This window comes from Otolemur garnettii, unplaced genomic scaffold (genome assembly GCF_000181295.1).
Source record: "Otolemur garnettii isolate 467f Iridium unplaced genomic scaffold, OtoGar3 scaffold00178, whole genome shotgun sequence".
NCBI lineage: Eukaryota > Metazoa > Chordata > Mammalia > Primates > Galagidae > Otolemur > Otolemur garnettii.
This window is the reverse complement of record NW_003852573.1, coordinates 1,169,579-1,191,465: the sequence shown is the minus strand read 5'-3', so window position 1 is coordinate 1,191,465 and position 21,887 is coordinate 1,169,579. Positions and strand designations below refer to the sequence as shown.

At 45.0% G+C, this 21,887-nt stretch overlaps 1 protein-coding gene across 2 annotated transcripts in view; it reads right to left on the bottom strand.

Moving 5' to 3' along the window:
* HHAT (hedgehog acyltransferase) overlaps positions 1 to 21,887 on the bottom strand; it is a 333,401-nt gene that overhangs the window by 28,800 nt on the left and 282,714 nt on the right. The window contains exons 9-10 of one of the 2 annotated variants that reach the window (XM_012811851.2): positions 13,772 to 13,909; positions 8,577 to 8,583 (exon numbers count right to left, since the gene is read on the bottom strand). In XM_012811851.2, the coding sequence (XP_012667305.1) occupies positions 8,577 to 8,583; positions 13,772 to 13,909 (145 nt within the window). Of the gene's footprint in view, positions 1 to 8,576; positions 8,584 to 13,764; positions 13,910 to 21,887 lie in introns of both variants that reach the window. The other variant, XM_012811853.2, reaches the window with a different exon arrangement.

Genomic DNA, 21,887 nt, shown 5'->3' with positions numbered 1-21,887 from the left:
AGTTTGAATTCTCTGTGGAATCTGGTTATTAGACCTTTGTTGGAAATATAACCTGCAAAAATCCTCTCCCATTCTGAGAGCTGTCTACTTGCTTTACTGTGTTCTTGGCAGTGCAGAAGCTTTTTAGTTTTATCAGATCCCAGTAATGTATTTTTGATGTTGCTTCAATTGCCTGGGGGGTCCTCCTCATAAAGTATTCTCCCAGGCAAATCTTTTCAAGTGTTTCCCCTGCACTCTCTCCAAGAATTTTTACAGTTTCATGTCTTAAGTTTAAGTCCTTTAGTCAGTGAGAGTTAATTTTTGTTAGAGGAGAAAGGTGTGGGTCTAGTTTCAGGCTTCTACAAGTTGCCAGCCAATTCACCTAGCACCATTTGTTAAAAAGAGAATCTTTCCCCCAATTTATTACACATATTTTTAATTAAATCATCACTGTGTACATTAATGCAGTTAAAGGGTACAGTGTGCTGGTTTTATATACAATTTGAAATATTTTCATCAAACTGGTTAACATAACCTTCATAGCATTTTCTTAGTTATTGTGTTAAGACATTTATATTTTTGATAGGCTTACCAAAGATCAAATGACAGTAAGTGTCTGGGTTAATCTCTTAGTTTTCAATTCTGTTCCATACATCTACCTCTATTTTTTGTGCCAGTACCATGCTGTTTTGATCACTATAGATTTACAGTATAGTCTGAAGTCTGGTAGCATGATTCCTCCTGATTTGTTTATATTTCTGAGTAATGCCTTGGCTGTTCAAGGTTTTTTCTGTTTCCATATAAAATGAAGTACTAATTTTTCCAGATCTTTAAAGTATGACAGAGGTACTTTAATAGGGATTGCATTAAATGTGTAAATTGATCTGGGTAGTAAAGACATTTTAACAATGTTGACTCTTCCCAGCCATGAGCATGGTATATTTTTCCATTTGTTGACATCTTCAGCTATTTCTTTTCTCAGAGTTTCACAGTTCTCTTTATAGAGATCTTTCATGTTCTTTGTTAGGTACACGCCCAGATATTTTATCTTCTTTGGCACTATTGTATTTTAATTTTCTTGATGTTGTCCTTTGAAGAATAATTTATAATTCTGATGATATCCAATTCATCTAGTTTTTATAATTAACTTGTGCCTTTGGTGTTATACTATGTATGTAAAAGACTAGATAATCATCCAAAGCCACAAAGATTTATGCTCTTTTTTTTTTCTAAAATTTTATGGTTTTGGCTCTTACATTGAAGTCTTTGATCCATTTTGAAATAACTTTTGTATATGAAGTAAGGTGTGGGTCCAAATTCATTCTTAAGGGACTAAATGGTAGAAAAATGTTAACATAACTATAACCATAGTTCCAATAATAAACTACTGTTAGTGAGGGCTTATCATGTGTTAGGGATTCTGCAAGGTCATATTCATTACCTTTTTAAATCTCTACTACCTCCTAGGAGGCTAGTATTTTCTCAATTCACAGATGGGAATCCGAGTGTTAGAGAGGTTAGGTATCTTGTCTGAGGTCCTATCTTAGTAAATGACTCGATTATGTCTGCCTCCAGAGCCCTTCACTACACTGCCACTGTTAACACAGCTCTCAGAAATTAAGGGAGATCTCACACACTAACTTCTCTTAGCCAATATGAATTCACTGAGAAACAACTTACCTAACACTGCCTATTTATATTTGAAGCATGTTGTTATGTCTTAGATCTATCAATTGACATGTTTGACTCAGGAAAATTAGGATTGCCACAGAATCTAAGAAAGACTTCTGTTTCTGGCAATGGCGGGTAAATTTTTCCTAACACTATCAGATAAGTATTTTCCCCTCTACAGTTGGCAATGTTCTGTCAAGATGGCGAAGAAAACCAGGGCAAAAATCTAAGAGAAAATGAGACGCAAGGGACACAAAGTTCTTAAAGCTGTTTTTGTCCTGAAGACATTTGTCCAAACTGAGCTGCAACCTATGGGGTAAGAGAAATAAAATCTCAGAGCCTGACAAAAGCAGTGAGTCTGACAGGTGACCCCCCCCCAAAAGCATAGTAAGCTGGGGCCCAGAAAGGAATCTCAGGGAATTACAATCACCTTCATTATAAAGGTAAACCAGAGTAAATCTAGTCCCTTACACTTCCCCTGTCTGATCCAGAGAAGAGATGGGAAGTGAATCCCCCTGAAGGGATGTGACCATGGGTCAGCTCTATTTGCCCAGCAGGTATAAGCACAAATTTCCTCCGGAGGAAGGTCTCTTCATACGAGGCCTCTGGAAACCTCACCTCTGATCATGCAAGATAATGAGCAGCGCACAGTCAAAAAGAACCAAGCATCCCAGGAAAGTGAGGCTATGGATGGGACCCAGCAGTAAAAGGATATGCCAGACACATAGCTTTAAAATATTGAAAGTATCAAACATAGATTATATGGCAACTATGCTTATTATTTTTAAAGAAACAAAAGACAAACCTGAAATGTCTGCAAAGTGCTTTCAGCGAACAAGAAACTATAAGAGGTGCCCCCCCCCTTCCAGAGTGAATCTGGCCTTTACAAAGTATTAATTCAGGCTCTGTATTGAGCAAGCTTGTTATCTCGGCAGAGGACCCTCTTTGGTTTGGCATTTTCCTCGGCACTTGCATTATCCCCTTAAATTCCAGGAGCAAAATTAAGGAAGCAGAGAAATTTTTCTACAACATTCGGACACTAACCTACAGTTAACCTATGGTGAGCTACCCCCCACCATAAATAAATAAAAAGGATAAACCTAAACCTTAAGTATTTTTGTCCATCTGAATTTCCAAAACCTTTATAAACTGCACAAATTACAAGGAGTTCACTGATTCCCTAAAATTCCCCGGAGGAATCCTGAAGAATTCTTCTTCCATCTTCCCTGTTCTTTGGTACCTGGCAGCCAGGTCATTTTCATCCCTCACACAGCGCCTGACTGGGCTCCTGGTTCCTAGTACTGCTCCCCTCCAAGTCAGCCTCACGTCACCTCTAGATGGACCTTTTCAAACTAAGAATCATGTCATTCTGCAAAACTCCTTGTGATGCCCACTTCCTCAAGCCTACTAAGGATGGAGCCCAGACTCAGCACGGCATATGTGGCTTTCATTAGCTCATCTTCAAGTTACCTTTCTGGTGTAGGTTGGTGCAACTAGCTTATTCATTAGTATCACACCCTGCTTCCTCTCCTGCTAAGATCCTGAGACACTTGTGGTTTTCTGAATGTATATTTTATGCTGTGCTACCTTTGTGCGTGCTATGCCCCGTCTCCCAAGTCTGGTACTTATCCTTTAAGCCTACCTCTGATGTCACATCCCCTATGACAACACAAGATAAAGTTAAGCTGATGACATTATTAAGGCAAACGGTAGCTAGAAAGTTCAGCTTTGTTTTAAAATCAGCTTATTGGCACATCCCTAAAATCATTCACCTTTTTGTTTCCAAAGCAATTTTCAAGGTACTACGTCCCAAAGCACTGCAGTATATTTTTCCTGGTACTAATACCACATCTGATCCCCACTGTACCTCATGCACCCAGTACAGTAAGTGGCAGAAACGTAAGGAAGCCCTCTCCTAGCAACTGTCTCTGTAGAAAGCTCTTAGCCTCAACCCAGACTTGGGTGACCACTGCCCCTCTTTTCCTGGCTTGATAAGCTCAGCTGCTTCCCAAATTGCTTATTTCTTTGCTGTGTAATTTTGCTTGTCTTTGCAAAACCCTGACTGATGATAGCAATTTCGTACAGCGATGCAAAAGGTATGACCCAGCCCTCTAACAATCTTGTTGGGACAGCCACGAGTGCGAAAAGTAATCAAGAGGCTAGCGTCCAACATGGCAGAAGTAAGTTATGGGCACCTGTGGCTACAAACAGAATTTTTAAACAGCAGCAAGAACAATCTTGTTAAAAGTTAGTGAAAAAATAATGACTTTTGAGCACAAGCACAGCTCTGCAGGAAGGTCTGCGTGGTGAGGGATGTTAAGGCCCGGCTGGTCGGCATGGCCCATTAAGGTATCTGACATCTTTCAGGTTTCCTGTGATTAGCCCTCTGAACGCAATTAGTCTCTTCCTGTACCTGACTCAAGAAATGCATTCAAAGACCTTCTCCCCAGCAGACTTGGCCTCTAGCAAAGATGGATGAGAGTGGTCCCATCTCCCCAGCATGCAAACAACAGGGCGAAGGGAAATCCCGTCTATCAAGCCAAAGTCCACATTCCTTTGTCATAAACCGGGCAGCTTTCCCGTCCCCCAGCAGGCCAGAAACATCTTCCCAACGCTCTCTGGGCAGAACGTCGCATCCCGGTTTAGCCCTCAGTTGTCTGTTTCTTCTCCCTCTGAAAGCCACAAGTCACAGGTCACTGCCAGGTACCCGCCCCTGGTCCCTGGGCGACTTCCAACAGCAAAGGAACGCCATTCTTTTCAAGACAAAACATTAGATTTCTCTTTTCATTTTACTAATGACTTTTCCTAGTTTTTTGGTTTTTGTCAAGGTCACATGAAAATGCAACCAGAAAATTGTTTTTAAAGTCCTGCGATATGCGGCCTGGAGACCTAAATAGGGCTGAAATTCACAGCTGCCGCCTTCTCCAGGCAAGACTGGGCAGCAGCCGGAGCGCGGCAGCAGCCAGAGGAGAACCAAGGGGCACGGACAGGCGCGGCGGGCACATCACTCTGGCTGCTGCGGGTGCCGGGGGGACAAACGCTTCAAGCCTGGGGCCAGTTGGGTGCTGGCAGCTCCCAAGCTGAAAAGCAGCTCTGCCTTCCCTCTGCCAGCCTGACACAAGGTGACATACATTACTCCTTCCAGACCAGTTATTTCTGTCTGCAGCTTCCTACGTAACCAATGTCATGGTTGGAGACAGACCCACGAGGAGGAGACAAACACAAAGGCAGGTGCTGGCTCCAAGTCTGTTTTAAAGTCATCTTCTGGTCCATCCCTGGACAGTCCTTGTGGCTCCCTGATTCTGCTCACCCATCTTCACCTACCACATCACTGCTCTTTCACCTCCCCTGGGTCACCCATGAAGAAGGCCAGCTTCCCTTGTTCCTTACTGTCCCAGGGCCTCACTGTGCCCTGGCCCAGGACAGCCTTACTCTGGATACTGTTGTGACACTGTTGTGACTTGGGCATTTGATAACTCCCACCCTCATTTCACACTCTGGGAATGTCTGCCCTGTGGCCCATGCCCAGATGGCAAAGCCCTACTATCACATGGACTTGGGCACTGACCTTCCAGCTGCAGGACTCCTGCTCTGGGCTGTGTTTCTGAGAGTGGGGAAGGAGTCACTGCTGGCCCTTCTCAGTCCCTCATGCCACCCTCCGACACTACACTGTACCATGTAATTCTATCTTCATTTCCTAGGGCTGCCAGAACAAAATAGCACAAACCGAATGGCTTAGGACAACAGAAATTTGTTGTCTCACCCTTCTGGAGGCTGGATCATGGCGTGAGCAGTGCGTGCTTCCCTGAGCCTGCAGGCGGCTTCTTCCCGACCCTGGGCAGCTCTGGATGTGCCTGGCCCTCTGGCAATGTGACGCCAACCTCTGCCTCCCTCTCAGTCACAGGTCACTCTCTCCTTATGACTTCATCTTCCTTCTGTGTCCAAATTTCCCCTTTTTATGAGGACATCAGTCTTACTGGAGTAGGGTTTACCCTAACAACCTCATTTTAATTTATCACCTCGGTAAAGACCCTATTTCCAAATAAAGTCATGTCCTGAGGTACTGAAGGTTAGGGCTCCAACATGTATTTTTGGGGGAACACAATTCAACCCATGAACCCCCTTTGCCATCCTTTACTGTCTGTAAAGACGACTCCAGAGCAGCAGGCAGTGTGACTGGGGCAGCAGCTGGCAGGCCATAAGAGTCTTAAGTCAGTGCAGGGGAAATGGGCCAGCCAAGGCCCAAATACCTGTCAACGTGCGGCTGTGTCCCCTGAAAAATCCTGCGTGGTACCAAACAGGTGCCAACAAAATAAGATTTGGGGCTTTATTGTCTTTATTTCAAGACAATGAAAAGTTTATCTCTATGGTTTACACTCTCATTTACCAAATATTCACTGAAATCCTTGAGTGCCTTAGTTATACTCAAGATAGGCCACTATGGTGCCGGATAGAATTCCTCAGGAAAGGAAAAGTTCCCCTGGATTCCACTTGCCCATATGTACCCCAGAGAAAAGATCCACAGTCAGCCCACTGCCGTCTTCAGCTGTGCTTCCTGCCCTGCCCAACACAGACGCCACAACCGCAGGCCTTATCCCCTTACGACAGCCACCCTGAGATGATTTTGTTTCGGTAGTCATTTAACCAGCGTGCCCTAACAAAACATCTCCTCTTCCCACTGCTTTCTTTGTCTGGGTAAGGGTGATTGTATTGATTATATAAGAAACAAGGCTTGGGTGACTGACGCAAGGTCTGAATAAGCCTGTAAGAGGGCCAGAGAAGGTCTGCACATGCGTAGGTTATGGTACAGGAGATAAACTCTGGACTTTGGAAAACTGTTTTGTTTTTTTTTTTCCCAAGACAGAGTCTCATTATGTCACCCTCCGTAGAGTGCTATGGCATCACAGCTCACAGCAACCTCAAACTCTTGGGATTAAGTGATTCTCTTGCCTCAGTATCCCAAGTAGCTGGGACTACAGGCACCCACCACAACACCTAGCTATTTTTTGTTGCAGTTGTTGTTTAGCTGGCCTGGGCTAGGTACGAACCTACCACCCTTGGTGTATGTGGCGGGTGCGGTAACTACTGTGCTATGGGTGCCGAGCTTTTTTTTTTTTTGAGATAGAGTCTCACTCTATCATTCAGGGTAGGGTACAACAGCATCATCATAGCTTACTGCAACCTCAAACTCCACGGCTCAAGCAGTCCTCCTGTCTCAGCCTCTTGAGTAGCTGGGACTATAGCTATGTGCCACCAGGCCCACTAACTTTTTCTATTTTTGGCAGAGATAAAGTCTAACTATTGTTCAGGCTGGGCTTCAACTCCTAAGCTCAAGTAATCCTCCCTCCCCCTCTTGGCCTCCCAGAGTTCTAAGATTACAGGCCAGCATGCCTGGCCTCTGTGGATTTTATAATGGATAGTAAGCTTGTCTGACCTTTGCCTCCAAGGGAGATATTATCTTTATTATGCTGAAGAGTAAACCAACTTACCTTTTACTTTGGAAAAAGACACTATATTTATCTTCTAAAGATGTTTGCCCTACAAATATTCTTGGAAAGAGTCTGGAACAAAGGCAGTGTTGCCTCTGTCTGTGAGACACGCAGAAACACGAGAGAGCCTTGAAGAGCTGTCTCCCAACACAGACTGAGTTTTTTAAAAAGCTCCTGTGACTGAAAAGCACACGAATATGTTGGTTTAGATACTCCTGGGTCTAAGGGCTCACACACACGTGACTTCAGTTTCCAACCTGCAGCTCTGCTCTCCCCAGAGCTGGCTTCCTTCCCTACGTGGCTATCCTCTGGGGATGGCCAGAGGGCTGCCAGCAGCTCCTGCCCGGCATCCTGAAATCTCCACAACGCCAAAGGGAAGAGAGCTTCTGCTCCCCGACAATTCCAAGAAAAGCTCCAGAATTGCACTACACAGGGAGATGGACCCTACTGCCTGGCTGGTACAGGGGCCATCTGATCCCCCAGTCATAGGTGTGGGGTGTGCCCCCCCAGAATCACACAGGTTCAGAGTAGGGTGGGAGAGGTTAGTACCCAAAGGAGAAGCAGGGCACTGTTACCGAAGAATGGGAAATAAATGCCAAGGGGACAAAACCATAGCTGTCCCCTCTGTCACTCTTTACATTGCCTGAAGGTAATAAATCTCTCAGGTTTACTTCTATGAAATTCCAGTATTATTTCTTTATACAGGCAGCTTTACATTTCAATAAGGCTAGTTGCACATCCCAATTGCTATTTTATAACCAAATCTCTTCAGAAAGAAGCTATCACAGTGGGGATAGAACTGAGGAGCATTCTGCATAGGACCTGAGTGTGCCATGGGGGTGCACAGTGGAGCCTCCAAAGTTGCCCACGTTCTAATCCTGGAAACTGCGAAAATTACCTGATACTGCAAAAGGGACTTTACACAGGTGATTAGGTCAAGAATTATGAGACTATCCCGGATTATCCAGGTGGGTCCAACAATAGTCACAAGGGTCCTCATATAAGAGACACAGGAGGAGCCGGAATAAGACAGGGAGGATGACACGACAGGACTAATGCATGAGGCAACGCAAAGCAAGCCGTCAACGTCCGGTGAGCTGGGAGCTCCTAACTAGCAGAACTGTCACACAGTCTCACAACAATGAGGTTTAAATGCACTCTGCTTGAAAGTCCTTCTCAGGACTTTGAGGTATTTTAGAAATCTCTCAGTTCTAACATAACCCCAAGTGCTCTGCTGAACAAGGATTTCCACTCACTACTTCTCATGTCCTGCCCATGGTTACTTGCCCTAAAATAGCCTTCAGAACACTGATCCCCAGGACCTCTGGGTGGCTGTGTTGACACAGAGCAAAGAAACAAAAGCTTCTGCAAGTCTTCAAATTCAGATCCCAAGAATGACCGGGAGGGTAATGCCGTAACCTCAGATCAATCTCTTACCTTGTATCTACGTATCAACTTCACCACCAGCACAATGGGTGGGAAGCTCCTACCCCTCAAACTCTTCTAGAACTTTCAGAAGATCCAGCGAACTAAGCAGAATCAATGAGAAAAATGAATTCTCCATTCAGAGGAAAGGGCTAGTGAAGATGGCAAGATGAAGTAATCACAAAAGGTGGCCTGAGCTACTGACACCTGCCCTCTGTCCTCTCTCATCAGAAATGAAATTTTACTCCCAAGAGTTTAAGCAGATATGAAAGGGATGAGTTTCTATTTAACCACAAGCCTCCAAAATTTCTAGCGCAATACTCCAGTTCAGCTTTAAATAAGATGCCTGTCCAGAACCATTTGAGTCAGGAGACAAATAAACTGCTCTGACAAGCTAGTAATCAGGGAGAAAATATACTTTCTTTTCTCTCAGCCAGAAATAGCAAGCAAATATGGGGACCTGCATAAGAAAATTGCCAGCTCCGCCCTCATTGCAATCTGAAAGGAAAAAGCACCAAAGTCTCTTTGCCTTGGCCTGGGCCACTCCAGGACCTAAGCGTTGAGGCAGGGTTTGCCAAAATAGGTCAGGAAACGGAAGAAGGAAAAACAGACATACATGAGCATGGATGTGGACGTATGTGTGCAATGAAGAGTCACACGAGAACATTCGGTGCATGTCACGTCTCTGCCAAGCCACCGTCACTGCAACACCCGGACACAGGGTCTGGAGCCCGACTTCTTGGGAAGTATTTTGGATTCATTTTTACAAAATCCATGGCTTCCTTGGACAAACGGAGATAGATGCTTTTCAAAAGGAGAACCATCTTCACCCAGACAAATAATAGAGCTCTCAGCCCTCTCACGACCAGGTATATTTCCAACCTGTTCTCTTTTCTCCCCACTGCCCCAGGCCTATGGAGAAAGTACTGCCGGAGGCTTAGACCACAGTTTATGGGGACCAGCCGCACAGATACGGAGTTGTAACTCAAGACTTCTTTCAGATATACAGCAGGATTCAATTGCTTGTTGAAGAAATTATACTTCAATGTCAAGGATTTAAGACAGACATGAGAGAGCTCCTTCTATCAATAAATGCCAAAGGGTTATGTTATGTAAGAAGCAACGTGTATTTGCTTGACAATGCATAACACACTGGAATCCCTCCTGGAACGGCATTAGGACCAAGTCCCTAGCCACATCCTTCTCAGATCCAAGCTAACTCCTTTAATAAAGCATTTGGGGGCTAAACATTCCCATTCCTCAAGCGGCATGAAGAAAACTTCAACGGTAAAAATTTGGAGGTTGTTTTTTATAAAAGCAGAAACACAGATGCCTCTTTCTCTGCTGAATAAACTGAACATGACTTCTCCAACCTCAGCGACAGAGGTAACATTTGTTGACCAAAAAAATGTTTTGTGCACGACATGTACCACAGTCCTAGATTTGCTGCCCAGCATTCCTGTCCCTCGGCCTCCGACGCCACCTCTGGATAGCAGGGAAGGTAGGTTTGTAGCAGAAAGGGAAGAGTCTGGTGTTATAGCCTCACAACACGTGTATCACCTACAGAGACCAGGTTGGAGATTTTTATAGAAGCCGCTAAAATGTAGCTTAGAGCAAACTAATCTATGGGTAAATTCAGTGAATTGGAGACAGGGAAATACTGACTTTAAGACAACTCCCCCAGGCTAATCACGAGCTACTTCCAGGAATATTAGCAGTGCTGGGAAAAGGCTCCCGAGGAATTAGCAAGGCAATAGCTTCTAAGATACAAGAGTATCTACATCCCATTAGCTCTGAGGCATTTGCAAGTCTCCCCAATAATCCCTCTCACCCAGACTCCTATCTCTTTCCTCCTCTGGGACTCACTTAGGTGACTCCACTAGAGGGAGGTGGTGCAGGTGACTCTGCCTCCTCGCTGCCGCAGGTCCCCATCCGTCAAAGCACAGAGGCGAGGGTCACCTTTCTGTTAAACCTGTTAATCTACTGAGCTGAAACATTCTCCATCCCCACAGACGGACTTCCTCGCTTACTTCATCGTATTTCCCCTGGTGTGTAGAAATGGGGCTCTGAGCCACTGGAACTGGTCATGTGCCCAAAGAAAGAGGACAGAGACAAGAAGGCTGCCACAGTCCTGGCTCATTCATCAGCAGCCACATGCATAGTCCACAATTCTTTATCCAAAACCTTTGGGGCTAGCTGAGTTGCAGAACTCAGATTTTTTTTTTTTTAATTTTAGGAAGCTAATATATTAGCACCTCCAGCAAAGTCAGAGGAAGCATTCTATACAGTCATCAATTATTTTTTGCACCAAAATATGAATATTCATATTAATTTTCCATCAAATCTATCAAATTAGTCATGAACCATCTGGCTTACTTTCCTTAAGAGATACCTAAACCACATGATTCATGCACAAAGGCCCACAGTAGAGAACAGACAAATGGTCAACTGCCAAAACCCCAGCAGATATTCCCTGATTCAGGACACTCACAGGGCATACCACCTGAAATCCAAACAGGTTCATTTAGAGAAACCCTGATACCGAAAATGCCTTCTAAGCTGACCTTTCTTGGCCACAGAACACGGAGTAGAAACCATTCCACAGAGCTCTCCACACCTAGAGGATCAAGTCTCCTCTGAGATTCGGGGACCTGAGTCCACACAGAGGACATGAACAGCACAGAGACCACAGCGGAATCTCCACCACAATGGCAGACCAGAGCTTTCAGACGCCTGACCCTAGATGACTGATGATAACTCTACAGGGAGCTGACCAAGTCACACTCTGATCCTTCCGCCTTTAAGAAGCAGAAAGAATATCTTATGGCTACTGTCTTTCTCTCCGCCCCCTTCAATGCTGGCCGCCTTGGGTTCTGCCTTCTACCCCGTTCTCTTCTCCCTATGCAGCTCCCTGGCTAACTGTACTCCCAGAGACTCACCTACAACCTTTATGCCCTTGACTCCCACACCACCCTCTTCCCTGAGTCCTTGATGCACACGGACACCTGCCTGCTTCCCTGTATCTCCCCTGCCCTGCTTTTGGGTTGGTCACGTGAGTGGCTCCGGCCAGTAAACAAACAAGTCATGTGCATCAGCCTCATTCTCTTCCCCTCTGTGCTGCCAGGACAAGATGGTAGAGAATCGAAGCAAACATTCTAGGGCCTAGAGCCACTGCTTAGGAAACTCAATCTGTACTGAACTATGAAAGAAACAAACTTCTACGGTGAAAAATTACTAAGATTCTGGAGTTTCTGACATAGCAGCTGATGTTAACTACCCCAATACACTGGCTCCTCCACCTGCCAAATACCTACTTAGTGCTGCAATTTAATAGGCACTCAATAAATAAATGTTCTCTTCAAAAAAAAAAAATAAAATAAATGCTACCTTCTCTGCAAAGTCCACTTCCATGGAAAATCAGCCACCCTTCTTGTGACCTTCAACAACTCACTCACACATCTGGCACAGGAGTGCCCTGATCTATTGCCACACTCTTGTTGTGCCTCTGGCCCCCGCGTTGGCGGGGGCTTTTTCTCATCGCTGTATTTTCAGTGCCCTGCAAGTAACGAACACCCAGTATGTTCAATTTACCAAAACAAAACCCAGAGCCTTCTCACTATGTGACAGCTGAGCCCCAAGTCAGCACTTTGCTCAAGTCACACTTTCTTAGCCTGGGCTCTGTGGTATTGGGCAAGAAAAGTAACAGACGCGGGCACCCACCTTCATCTCTGGATCCTTCCCCATTATCTTCTGTCTTTACTAAAGGACAGCTTTCACTTAGAAAGGGCACGATCTTTCCAGGAACTGCCAGCTAAACCATCTTACAGAAAGCAAGATCAAAGAGGGTTTTTTCAGTGACAAGATTAAAGTAGAATAGGACTCTCCCCTGGCCCTTTAAACCTGGCTCACCCCAGCCTTCCAGTTTAGATGTATGACTCAGTGTTCTGGACTCATGTAGCTATGCTGGGGTTATTAATGGTGTGAAAAGGGCCTAAAACATCACCGGCTCTTCAGGGGCCAAGATGTGGAGATGACAGGACCAGCCATGCAGAGTCATGTTATCACCATTTAGCAAAGCTGCCCAAGCCCAAAGCACAAGACAATGTTGTTAGTCAGGGAAATAGAACAGGGATCTTTTCTTTTAAAACACAGTAAATGGACTACAGCAATATATATTGTGAGTAGCTCCAAATGTCCAATTATCTTAAGGACAGGATGGAACTCTAAGTCCTAGCCCAAGGGACACGGAGACCATAAATATGTGACGATCAATTATTAATGCAATGTTTTTACAACTCCCACATACTAGCATTCTGCCTGCTGCTGTTACGGCTTTGCTGTGGATATTGAGACAATCCACTTAATGTACATTAAACAAGGTTGGCTGCTAGTGTTTAGACAAAAATATCCACGGCCAAGAGCTACGGCAAAAACAGACACCATGCCCACCTCTTCAGGAACACACAAAGAAGTTCCTAGGACATAGTTCTAGTAGGATGTTCAGAGGAATAAATGGAACAATGTTAGACTTTGCAGGATTCTACAGGCTTGGATCTGCAGACAGTTACGTGCCTTATTCTGGTTTTATGTTGCTTATAACAGAATACTTGAAACTGAATAACCAAGAAAAGAAATTATTTCTTACAGTTATGGAGTTGGAGACGTCTAAGGTTCGGGAGCTGCATCTAGGGAGGGCCCTCTCCTCTTCTTTTTATAAGCCACTTATAAAGTTCTACGCCATGATTCCCATTAGTCCATTCACCCATTAAATAATAAACGGATTACTCCATTTACAAGGGTACAGCCTCCCTGATCCAGGCACTTTTTCGAAGCCCCACCTCTCCATACTGCCAAGTGCAGATTAAACCTCAACATGAGTTTTAGAAGAGACTCTTAAATCATAGCACCAAGGAAGATCAAGAAAGCTTCGATAATTGGAAAAGCAACGCAGAAGACAACGTAGAGTTTGAGCGAGTATAGATTGCATATTGTGTTTAAAAAGCATCACATGTGGTAGACACGCAGCACATCAAAAACAGGGGACGCCTAACATCATGGCTGAACTAGGAGATTGTTTCTGACTGGCAGGTTCAGAAATCACATACCACGACTATAACAATGAACGACGCCCCCAAATCCCACCAACTGCATGTGTGAAAAACAAGGAAATGACAGAACACACCACCGTCAGGCAACTCACCCTCTACGAAGATCCTATTCCAGTAGGTTTTCCCAACTTGATTGCCTCCGAGGAACACCAGATTGGAGAGGATCAGCATCGAGGTGGAGCAGGACGCCAGGGCAGCGTGCAATCGGCGGCGAACTCTTGGGGAGAGGTACCGGGCCTACCGGGAAAGGGGCAAGAAGGCATCTCATCACGAGCATCAAAATGTAAAGCTCAGATGTCAGTCACTCTTTCTGTCACCAGCCCAGGCTGCACCCCAGACCCCCAAGCTTGAGCCAGGCCTTTACTTAAACAGCTCTCAAAATGTCTATTCCTGCAACTCATTCAGTCGGGTCTAAGCAAAGCAGTGACATCTCCCGTGTTGTTTCTTCCTTTTGCCAAAATAGGCTTCTTTCTGATGTGTCTAATATGAGTCCTGAAACTAGGTAGGACTTATAAGCCCTCCAAACCCAGGGATGTCTCCACTTGTTTTCTGCATGCAAACATTTAGATGCAAGAATTTCAAACTGCTCTCTGCAATGAGCAGCATATATTTAGCTTCATGGAAAGAGGTCATAGGGAATTCCCAGGCCAGTTAACTTGACCCTGGGAAGCCAGCCAACCACCCTATAAACATGACATACTATTCAGAGGAATCTCCTAACAAGGGTGCAGCACGATCCACTTGAGCCATGCCCATTGCTGGAATCAGACCCCAGGCTCCGTGCCCGACTCCGGCACACAGCAACACCCAAGAACGGCAGTGTCTCAGGGCGCTGAGACTCAAGGCTGGAGACACGGATTCCAGCTATCACAATAAGAATTCTGCTCATCCTTCCTAGTTCTTCATTATATTTTCTTTCCCTTTTCCTCAGGGACTTTATAAAGCAAACAAAGCCTTTATTCCTCAGCACTGCCCACTCTGGGGGCCCCTCCTGAGTGAAGTCGCCGTGCTGTGTCCTTTGGGACTGTGTGTTCAGAATGCGAACCAGGCACAGCCCCACAGCCAGGCACGCAGGCCCCAGGGTTCTGCCAAATATCTCAGCCTAATCCAGTGATATAGAAAGGAGAGAGCATAGGGTCTGGAGATAGTTTCTGAATGGCCCCCGGAAAGCTAACGTCTCTGGGGTTACACGCATCAGCTGTGCTCCAGCTGCAACTAGAGTTCTGAATGACTCCATGGCAGCAGCCAGTGCAGTTCACGGTGGGCTGAGTTACTGGGTGAGTCTCCCAGGGGAGGTTTATTTATTTTGGACGGCCCTCCTGTGGCCACTCTGTAAGCCGTGCTTGGCATCCTCTTGGCCCAAGGAAGCACTGCTGACCCCTCCTCCTCTCTCCCTCCGGCCAGCCCTGGGGTCTGCCCTGGATGCTACCATGTATCTTCTTCCCGTCCCCGTCCCCGTCCCTCCACATTACTTTATGTTTTAGCTACCACCTGATGGTGGCCTTCTCACGGATACGCTGTGCAGTGGATACGGACTTGGGTGTGTGCCTTCATGTTTATTCTGGAAAGCCCTCCCGTGACACAGACACATCCCTACTTCAAGGCCACCAGGCAAGATGACCTCTAGTCTCCCCCCTTCTCTATGAAGCCACAAGCTTGCACAGGAGGAAGCTGTCAGACTAGACCTCATACAAGATAAATACGTGGTGTCAAAACTGGTCGTGAGAGAAACGGGGGCAAAGCAGGCTTGTTACTCAACACTCTTCACCTCTGAGAATGGGGACCATTAGGCTACCAGTTTCTGCATTCCGCTTTAGAAGCAGAGGAGAAACTGTCTGGGTATTACTGACTCAATTAGCAGTAACTGGGGAGGCAGGGGAAAAGGCGGGGGGAAATACGGAATAAAGCAAGAAAATGTAAATCGTCTTAACTGACATAAATGGGTCAAAATAATTTTCTCCAAGTACAGGATTAATTTCTAAGGGCCCAGTGAGTCGGGCATTCCTCTCCACTCGGCTCCAGCCCAGTCAGTCTCCCCCAGCCCTATGTCCTGTGTGATCTCTCCTTTATTAAGATCAACTACGGAAAGTGTACACAGCTTAGTTAAGCCCAAAGTGGTTCTCCATTTATGGACAGTGATTATAAGTTTTAAATAATCAATAGAGAGAAACAGAGAACAGGCTCTTTCCATGGGGTTGGCAGGGCTGTGTGCTGTCTGTCACATGGTACAGCGAAAGGGCCAGGTGGCTGGGCCTCCTCTTTTTAGCCCCAGGCCCCGGCTCCTGCAGGTTTCCCTTTGATTCTGTGATGTCCCCACTATCTCCCCCAGCTCTGTGAATCAATTCATTCCTATTTCTACTTAGGGAAAGAAAAAATCAAACACCAACTGTGAAGGACTTATAACAGAGATAGGAAGGCATTTACAATCTGCAGGGACTGACTACAGTTCAAGTTTAGAAATAGTGTATTTTTTAAAAATAAGCAGAATAAAGCAGGAATATTAAAGGCACAGACTGTTAGACTCAACAAACTAAAAAGAGTTAAAGGCAAAAATCAAGATGCCCACAGGCAATTCTTGATTATCCTCCAGGGTTAGTGGGTGGGAGACAAAATAGATGATGATCTAGAAAACCCGAAAACCTAATTTTAACTAATAGGCTCATCCTCTGACAAAACCAGCCTTGCCAATAAGCATCAAAATGAACAGAGCACGGCTCCTTCCCATCACGAATCTGTGGGAGGACGGAATCGTGGGACATGAGGAAGGACACTGAGGGCCTGTCTGGATAATCCCCAGAAGGATGATAACTAGCAGCAAAGAGGATGTGACCCACTCCTCCTCTTCAGCTTCCCAGCACAGTTGTGACATTAGAGGTCTCACAAGCCGGCCTCAGCCACTGGCTCATAGGACCTGAAGAGGTAAGAACCACACTGAGGGATCCCTGGAGGAAAAATGCCACATGAGCGAGGCAGGAGGGTATCTTCCCCTGGGCCCCAACTGCAGCAATAAATCTGACTTTCAGAATCTCTAGGGCCACAGGGCCAATGTCCCCATTTTAAATGCTCTGTTCCTTTCACATACTCTCCCCTGCAGCCCTGGAGCAACTAATCCTGTCTCCTTCACATACAGCATGTGGCCCACCCACCCCACAGCCTGGGGACTTGAAAACCCCCTTGGCAAGAGGACTCACTGAGGGATTATAAACCAGGTTGGGGAAACATCAGAGCACAGCTCTCAGATCTGATCAGATAAGGCAGTAATCTACAAATAGAAAAAAGAGCTTTGGGCCAGGTGGGGTGGCTCCCGCCTATAATCCTAGCACTGTGGCAAGCTAAGGAGGGAGGATGGCTTGAGCTCAGGAGTTTAAGAACTAAGAGCAAGAGAGAAAGACCCTGTCTCTACTAAAAGAAGAAAAATTAGCTAGGCATGATAGTGAGACCGTACAGTCCCAGATACTAGGGAGGCTGAGGCAGAAGGATGTCAGGTGAGCCCATGAGTTTAAGGTTGCTGTGAGCTATGATGACAACACTGCACTCTAGCCTGGGTGACAGATTCTGTCTCAAAAAACAAAACAAAACAAAAAGAGAACCCTCCCCCCAAAAAACCCAAAAAGAAATACAAAGCTCTGGTCTTGTCCTGTTCTTTTCCTAGAGGATTTTAAAACCTAATTTTAACAATAGCCTCATCCTCTGACAAAACCAGCCTTGCCAATAAACATCAAAATGAACAGAGTGGTGTGTTCATTTTGATGCTTCAGAGTGAGTCTGTGGCAATCTGACATCCTGGCAGAAAAAAACCCTGAAGTGACACTATCTCCCAGGGGGTAAAGTTTCTGGACATTTTTGTTGTCTCAATGACTAAGAGGCAATGTGGCATGTGGTGGGTAGAAGCCAGCAATAACAAACTATCCTGCCCCAGAGGTCAATGGTGCCCTACTGAAAAGGGGTGAACTGTTCTCTTCCACGCTTGTTACAGAGCAGAGTTCCTGCTTGAGTTACGGGGGCATTGAGAGTAATGCCAAAAATATGCTCTCTTTCCTTTGGCGCCTAGAAAAGTGCATCCCAGGCAGGGAATGTGTTCCTAGCCAGCACCTCGGGGCCAGCCCATCCTACCCATTCCCATCACCTGGCACAAATTTGAGAGTGAGGGGGAATCTCCTGTGCCCCAGGCACAGATACACAAGGTGTAGTTCCAACCTCCCTCACCCCAACACCTTTGAAACTCAGAGGAAAGAAGAACGGGAAGGTAGGCAAGTTAGAAAGAATCACTGTGTTTCTTGGCAGGGGTGACCAGCTCTCCCCATGGTCTCTGACTCACATGACAGAGGGGCGGGCTGGGGCAGTTTCCCCTGTGTGAATGCCAACATAGCCCACTCTTCAGGTCTGCAGGCCTAGGTGTAGCAGGCCCTCCCAGAACACCCACAGCACAGGCAGATCTCTGACCCAAGAAACAGAGATGGGATGTAGGGATGTTGCAATGGCTTGAAACTTCCCTCTAAGATACTGAGACCCAAAGGCGAAGAATGCAGCCCAATACAATGAACCCTTATTTTTCCTTTTTGACACCCAGTGCAAGTCTATCAACCAGTGCTTAGAGCTGAACCAAACTTCTGTCAACCTAGTCGGTGACAGCAGGTTTGTCACACCTGCTGTGAAGTGTGTATGGCTCCTTATGTTTATTCATATCTCCATGGCAACTCCTCCATCTTTTCCAGTCAACATCCCATGCCTGGAAAGCCCGGGACTGGCCGGGGCAAAAAGCCGGGGCTAGGAGCTGTGGGCCATGGAATCTGGGTCAGCAGTGAAGCTGGGAACACACATGGGGAAGGGAAGCAGATGGTGTGGGGGAGCTGGGGGAGCTGGAGGCTGCTGGGCCCGTGGGCCCTGCACTTGTCCACACAGGGCTGCGTGTGGGGCGGAGACAGGAGGTGGGCACAGGCTGCACAGCTGGGGGAGCAGATGGCCAGAGCAATGGCTGCTGGGGACTGTGACAAAGGCTTGGCAAGTGGGACCTGATGCTGCCTATTTTTAAGTGGGGGAGAAGCTAAAAACAGAAACTGGGTGGGTTTGAGCAGCTGGACACAGTTCTTTCATATAATCACTGAAGTTTTTCATTTTCTAATAAAAATGCTAACCAGAGGGTAAGAGAGGATGAACTAGGCAATGGGAAGAGAGGAGGCTGGTGGCACCAGGGAGAGAAATGATGGGCAGACAGCCCACTGGCCATGAAGATGAGACCAAGGATAACTAAAGAAACAATTGAGAAAGAGAACAGCCAGGACAAAACACTCAAGGTCAAAAGGACTCAGAGTCCAAAGTCAGTCTAGGATCCCGTCCCAGCTCCCATACCAACCCATAGGACATTTTCCCCTTTGCTCATCTTTTCAAAACACATTGGCCATTTTCAGACAGAAGTCTGTTTTACCAGTTTCCCCCTCTCTCAAGGGCCTACTAGGTTCCTGAAGGGTGGGGCCAGGCTGGCTCTTCATTAGGCATCGCCCGAGATCCCAGCATACTCTGTGGGAGCTCAGTAATTATCCCATACCCATCTCTCTCTTTGCCCTAAATAAGTCACAGAATCTCCTTAGTGTTCCATCTCATCCTACATCCAAGCCACATGAATACATGAGGACACTCAAAAAATAACAGCTCCTTCCTTATTTTAAGTGTGTAGAGCTTTAAACAGCATTTAGTCAATGTGATTACATTTTCCAATCCCTGTTTGTACTCAGGTCTAAGCCACGTAAGCTCCTGAGAGAGAATCAAATAGTTACCAGAACAAAACCCAAGGCTTTGCTAAACTAGACATGTTACCTGCTCCGTAGTTTAGATGTCCAGCTCAGTTAAAAACTGTAGAGGCCACAGTTTAGTATCTAAACTCAGCTGGTATGTGAAGGCATTTCAGAGCACTTTCCAATAACTAAGAAAGCAACAGGCTCTTGTTCTAGACACAGAATTTAAGCCATGTTTTAGGTGCCTGGGATCCTGCTAAAGTTCTGGAACCACCCCCAGTACTGACTCACCCTGAGTTCTTACTTTTCCACCGCCATGGCGCCACCTCCAGCCTGTACACCTCTGCTCTGGATTTTGCAGAAGCCTCTGTTTTAACTGACATGACATCCTTCGGCCTGTCTCCCTCCAGTTTATCAAGCATATGATGTCTCTACGCTGAAAAATACTTTGATGTTTCTTCATTGCTTACAGACTAAAATCCAAAATAGGAAGGTGCTCTGAATTAATCCGACTTCATTTTCCAGGCTAAACTCCCACCACTCTTCACCATCACAGCCCTACTCACTGTTCCCCAAGTGTGGTGTGTGCTTCTGCACCTCTGTAACTTTGCACAGGCTGTTCGCCACTAGAATATGTCCTCCTCATTCTTCCTCCAAGCCCCAGTTCAATGTCAGCTCAGGAGAACAACAGCTTTGCAGCAGCCCAACGTGGGTTCAGGATCTGACTTTCCATTTTTTATCTGTTGCCCAGAACGTGCTGAGGCTCTTTATCTACCCAGTTCCCAGTTGGCATTTGATACATGTCGGTCACCCTAATCCTGGCAGAGTCAATCACTCATTTTCTGCATTCCTCTGACTTATGGGATAGATAAGTAAGGACTCATAGATAGCTAGTGTTAATGAAGCAAAAAATTCACTATGTGAGTTTCACCTGTATTGTAAAATAGATATTCCCATTTTACAAATGAAAAACTGGAGGAGCAGAGAGACGAAGGAACTGACTCCAGGTTATATACCAGTAAGTCCAAAGCAGGGATTCATATTTATTTCTCTAACTCCATATCTTCATGCCCCTTACTGTATCACATGACTTCCTGTCTAAGTGACAGTGTAGATTCTCTTCTCTAGACCAGAACCTTCACGATCCTTGTTTCTTAAGACTAAATGCCGGATACAAAGTGGATTTTCAAGAAATGTTGTTCAGCAAATACTTCCCACTGCTAAGGATGGTTGGGAGATACCCGCCAATCATTAATGTCAGGAGCTCAGTGTTTTCAAGAGCATGGGGATTACAATGACACTGGAACTTTAAAAAGTAGTCAGAATCCACAGCTCAACGGTAGGAGATTGAGTGTATCTCCCCAGAAAGTGACACCTAACCAACCAGGGGAAAGAAAATAAAATATCTCAATAAAAATTAATAGACCCTGGTTGAGGGGGTTGGGGAGATATTAGTTGTTCAAAAGATTCAAAATTTCAGCTAGTTAGGAGGAATAAGTTGAAAAGATCTATATTATGCAATATGGAGACTGTAGTTAATAACAATATATGGTATTCCTGAAAAATCATTGAGAGGAAATTTTAAGCGCTCTCACCACAGAAAATAATAAGCATGTGAGCTTAATGAATATGCTAATTAGCTCAATTTTGCCATTCTACAAGGCATACATATTTTAAAATGTCTTACACAATAAACATATACAACTTTTATGTGTCAAATAATTTTTAAAGAAAAAATTAATAGGCTAAACATCCAATTGGAAAGAAAAAAATAAAATTATTTCTGTCCACAGATAACCTTTTTATGGAGAAAACCCTAAAGATTGTACAAAAGTATCTGTTAAAATGAATAATTTCAGCAAAGTTGGAAGATACAAAAATCAAGGTGCAAAAATTGGTTGTATTTCTATACATTAAGAATAACCTGTAAAGGAAATTAAGAAAATAACTATAGTAGCATCAAAAATAATTTTAAAATCTAGGAATAAACTTATCCAAGGAAGCAAAAGATCTGTATACTGAAACTACAAAACACTGTTTAATAATTATGTAAATAAATAGACATCCCTTTTTCATAGAATGGAAGAATTAATATTTATCTACAGATCCAGTGTGGTCTCTATCACAATCCCAATGACATTCTTTACAAAAATAGAAAAACCCACCCTAAAATGTATATAGACTCTCAAGCGACTCTGAATAGGCAAAACAATCTTGAAAAGGAACCAAGTTCAAAGATGCAAACTTCCTGATTTCAAAACTTACTGCAAAGCTACAATAAACAAAACGTGGTACTGTAGCTACACAGACCTATGGAATAGAACAAAGAGCCCCCAAATTAATGCTTGTATATGGTTAAATGATTTCAACAAGGGTGGCAAGAACATTTAATGAGGACAGAACCATCTTTTAAACAAATAGTTCTGGAAAAACTGGATATCCACATGCAGAAGAATGAAATTAGACCCTTACTTTACACCACA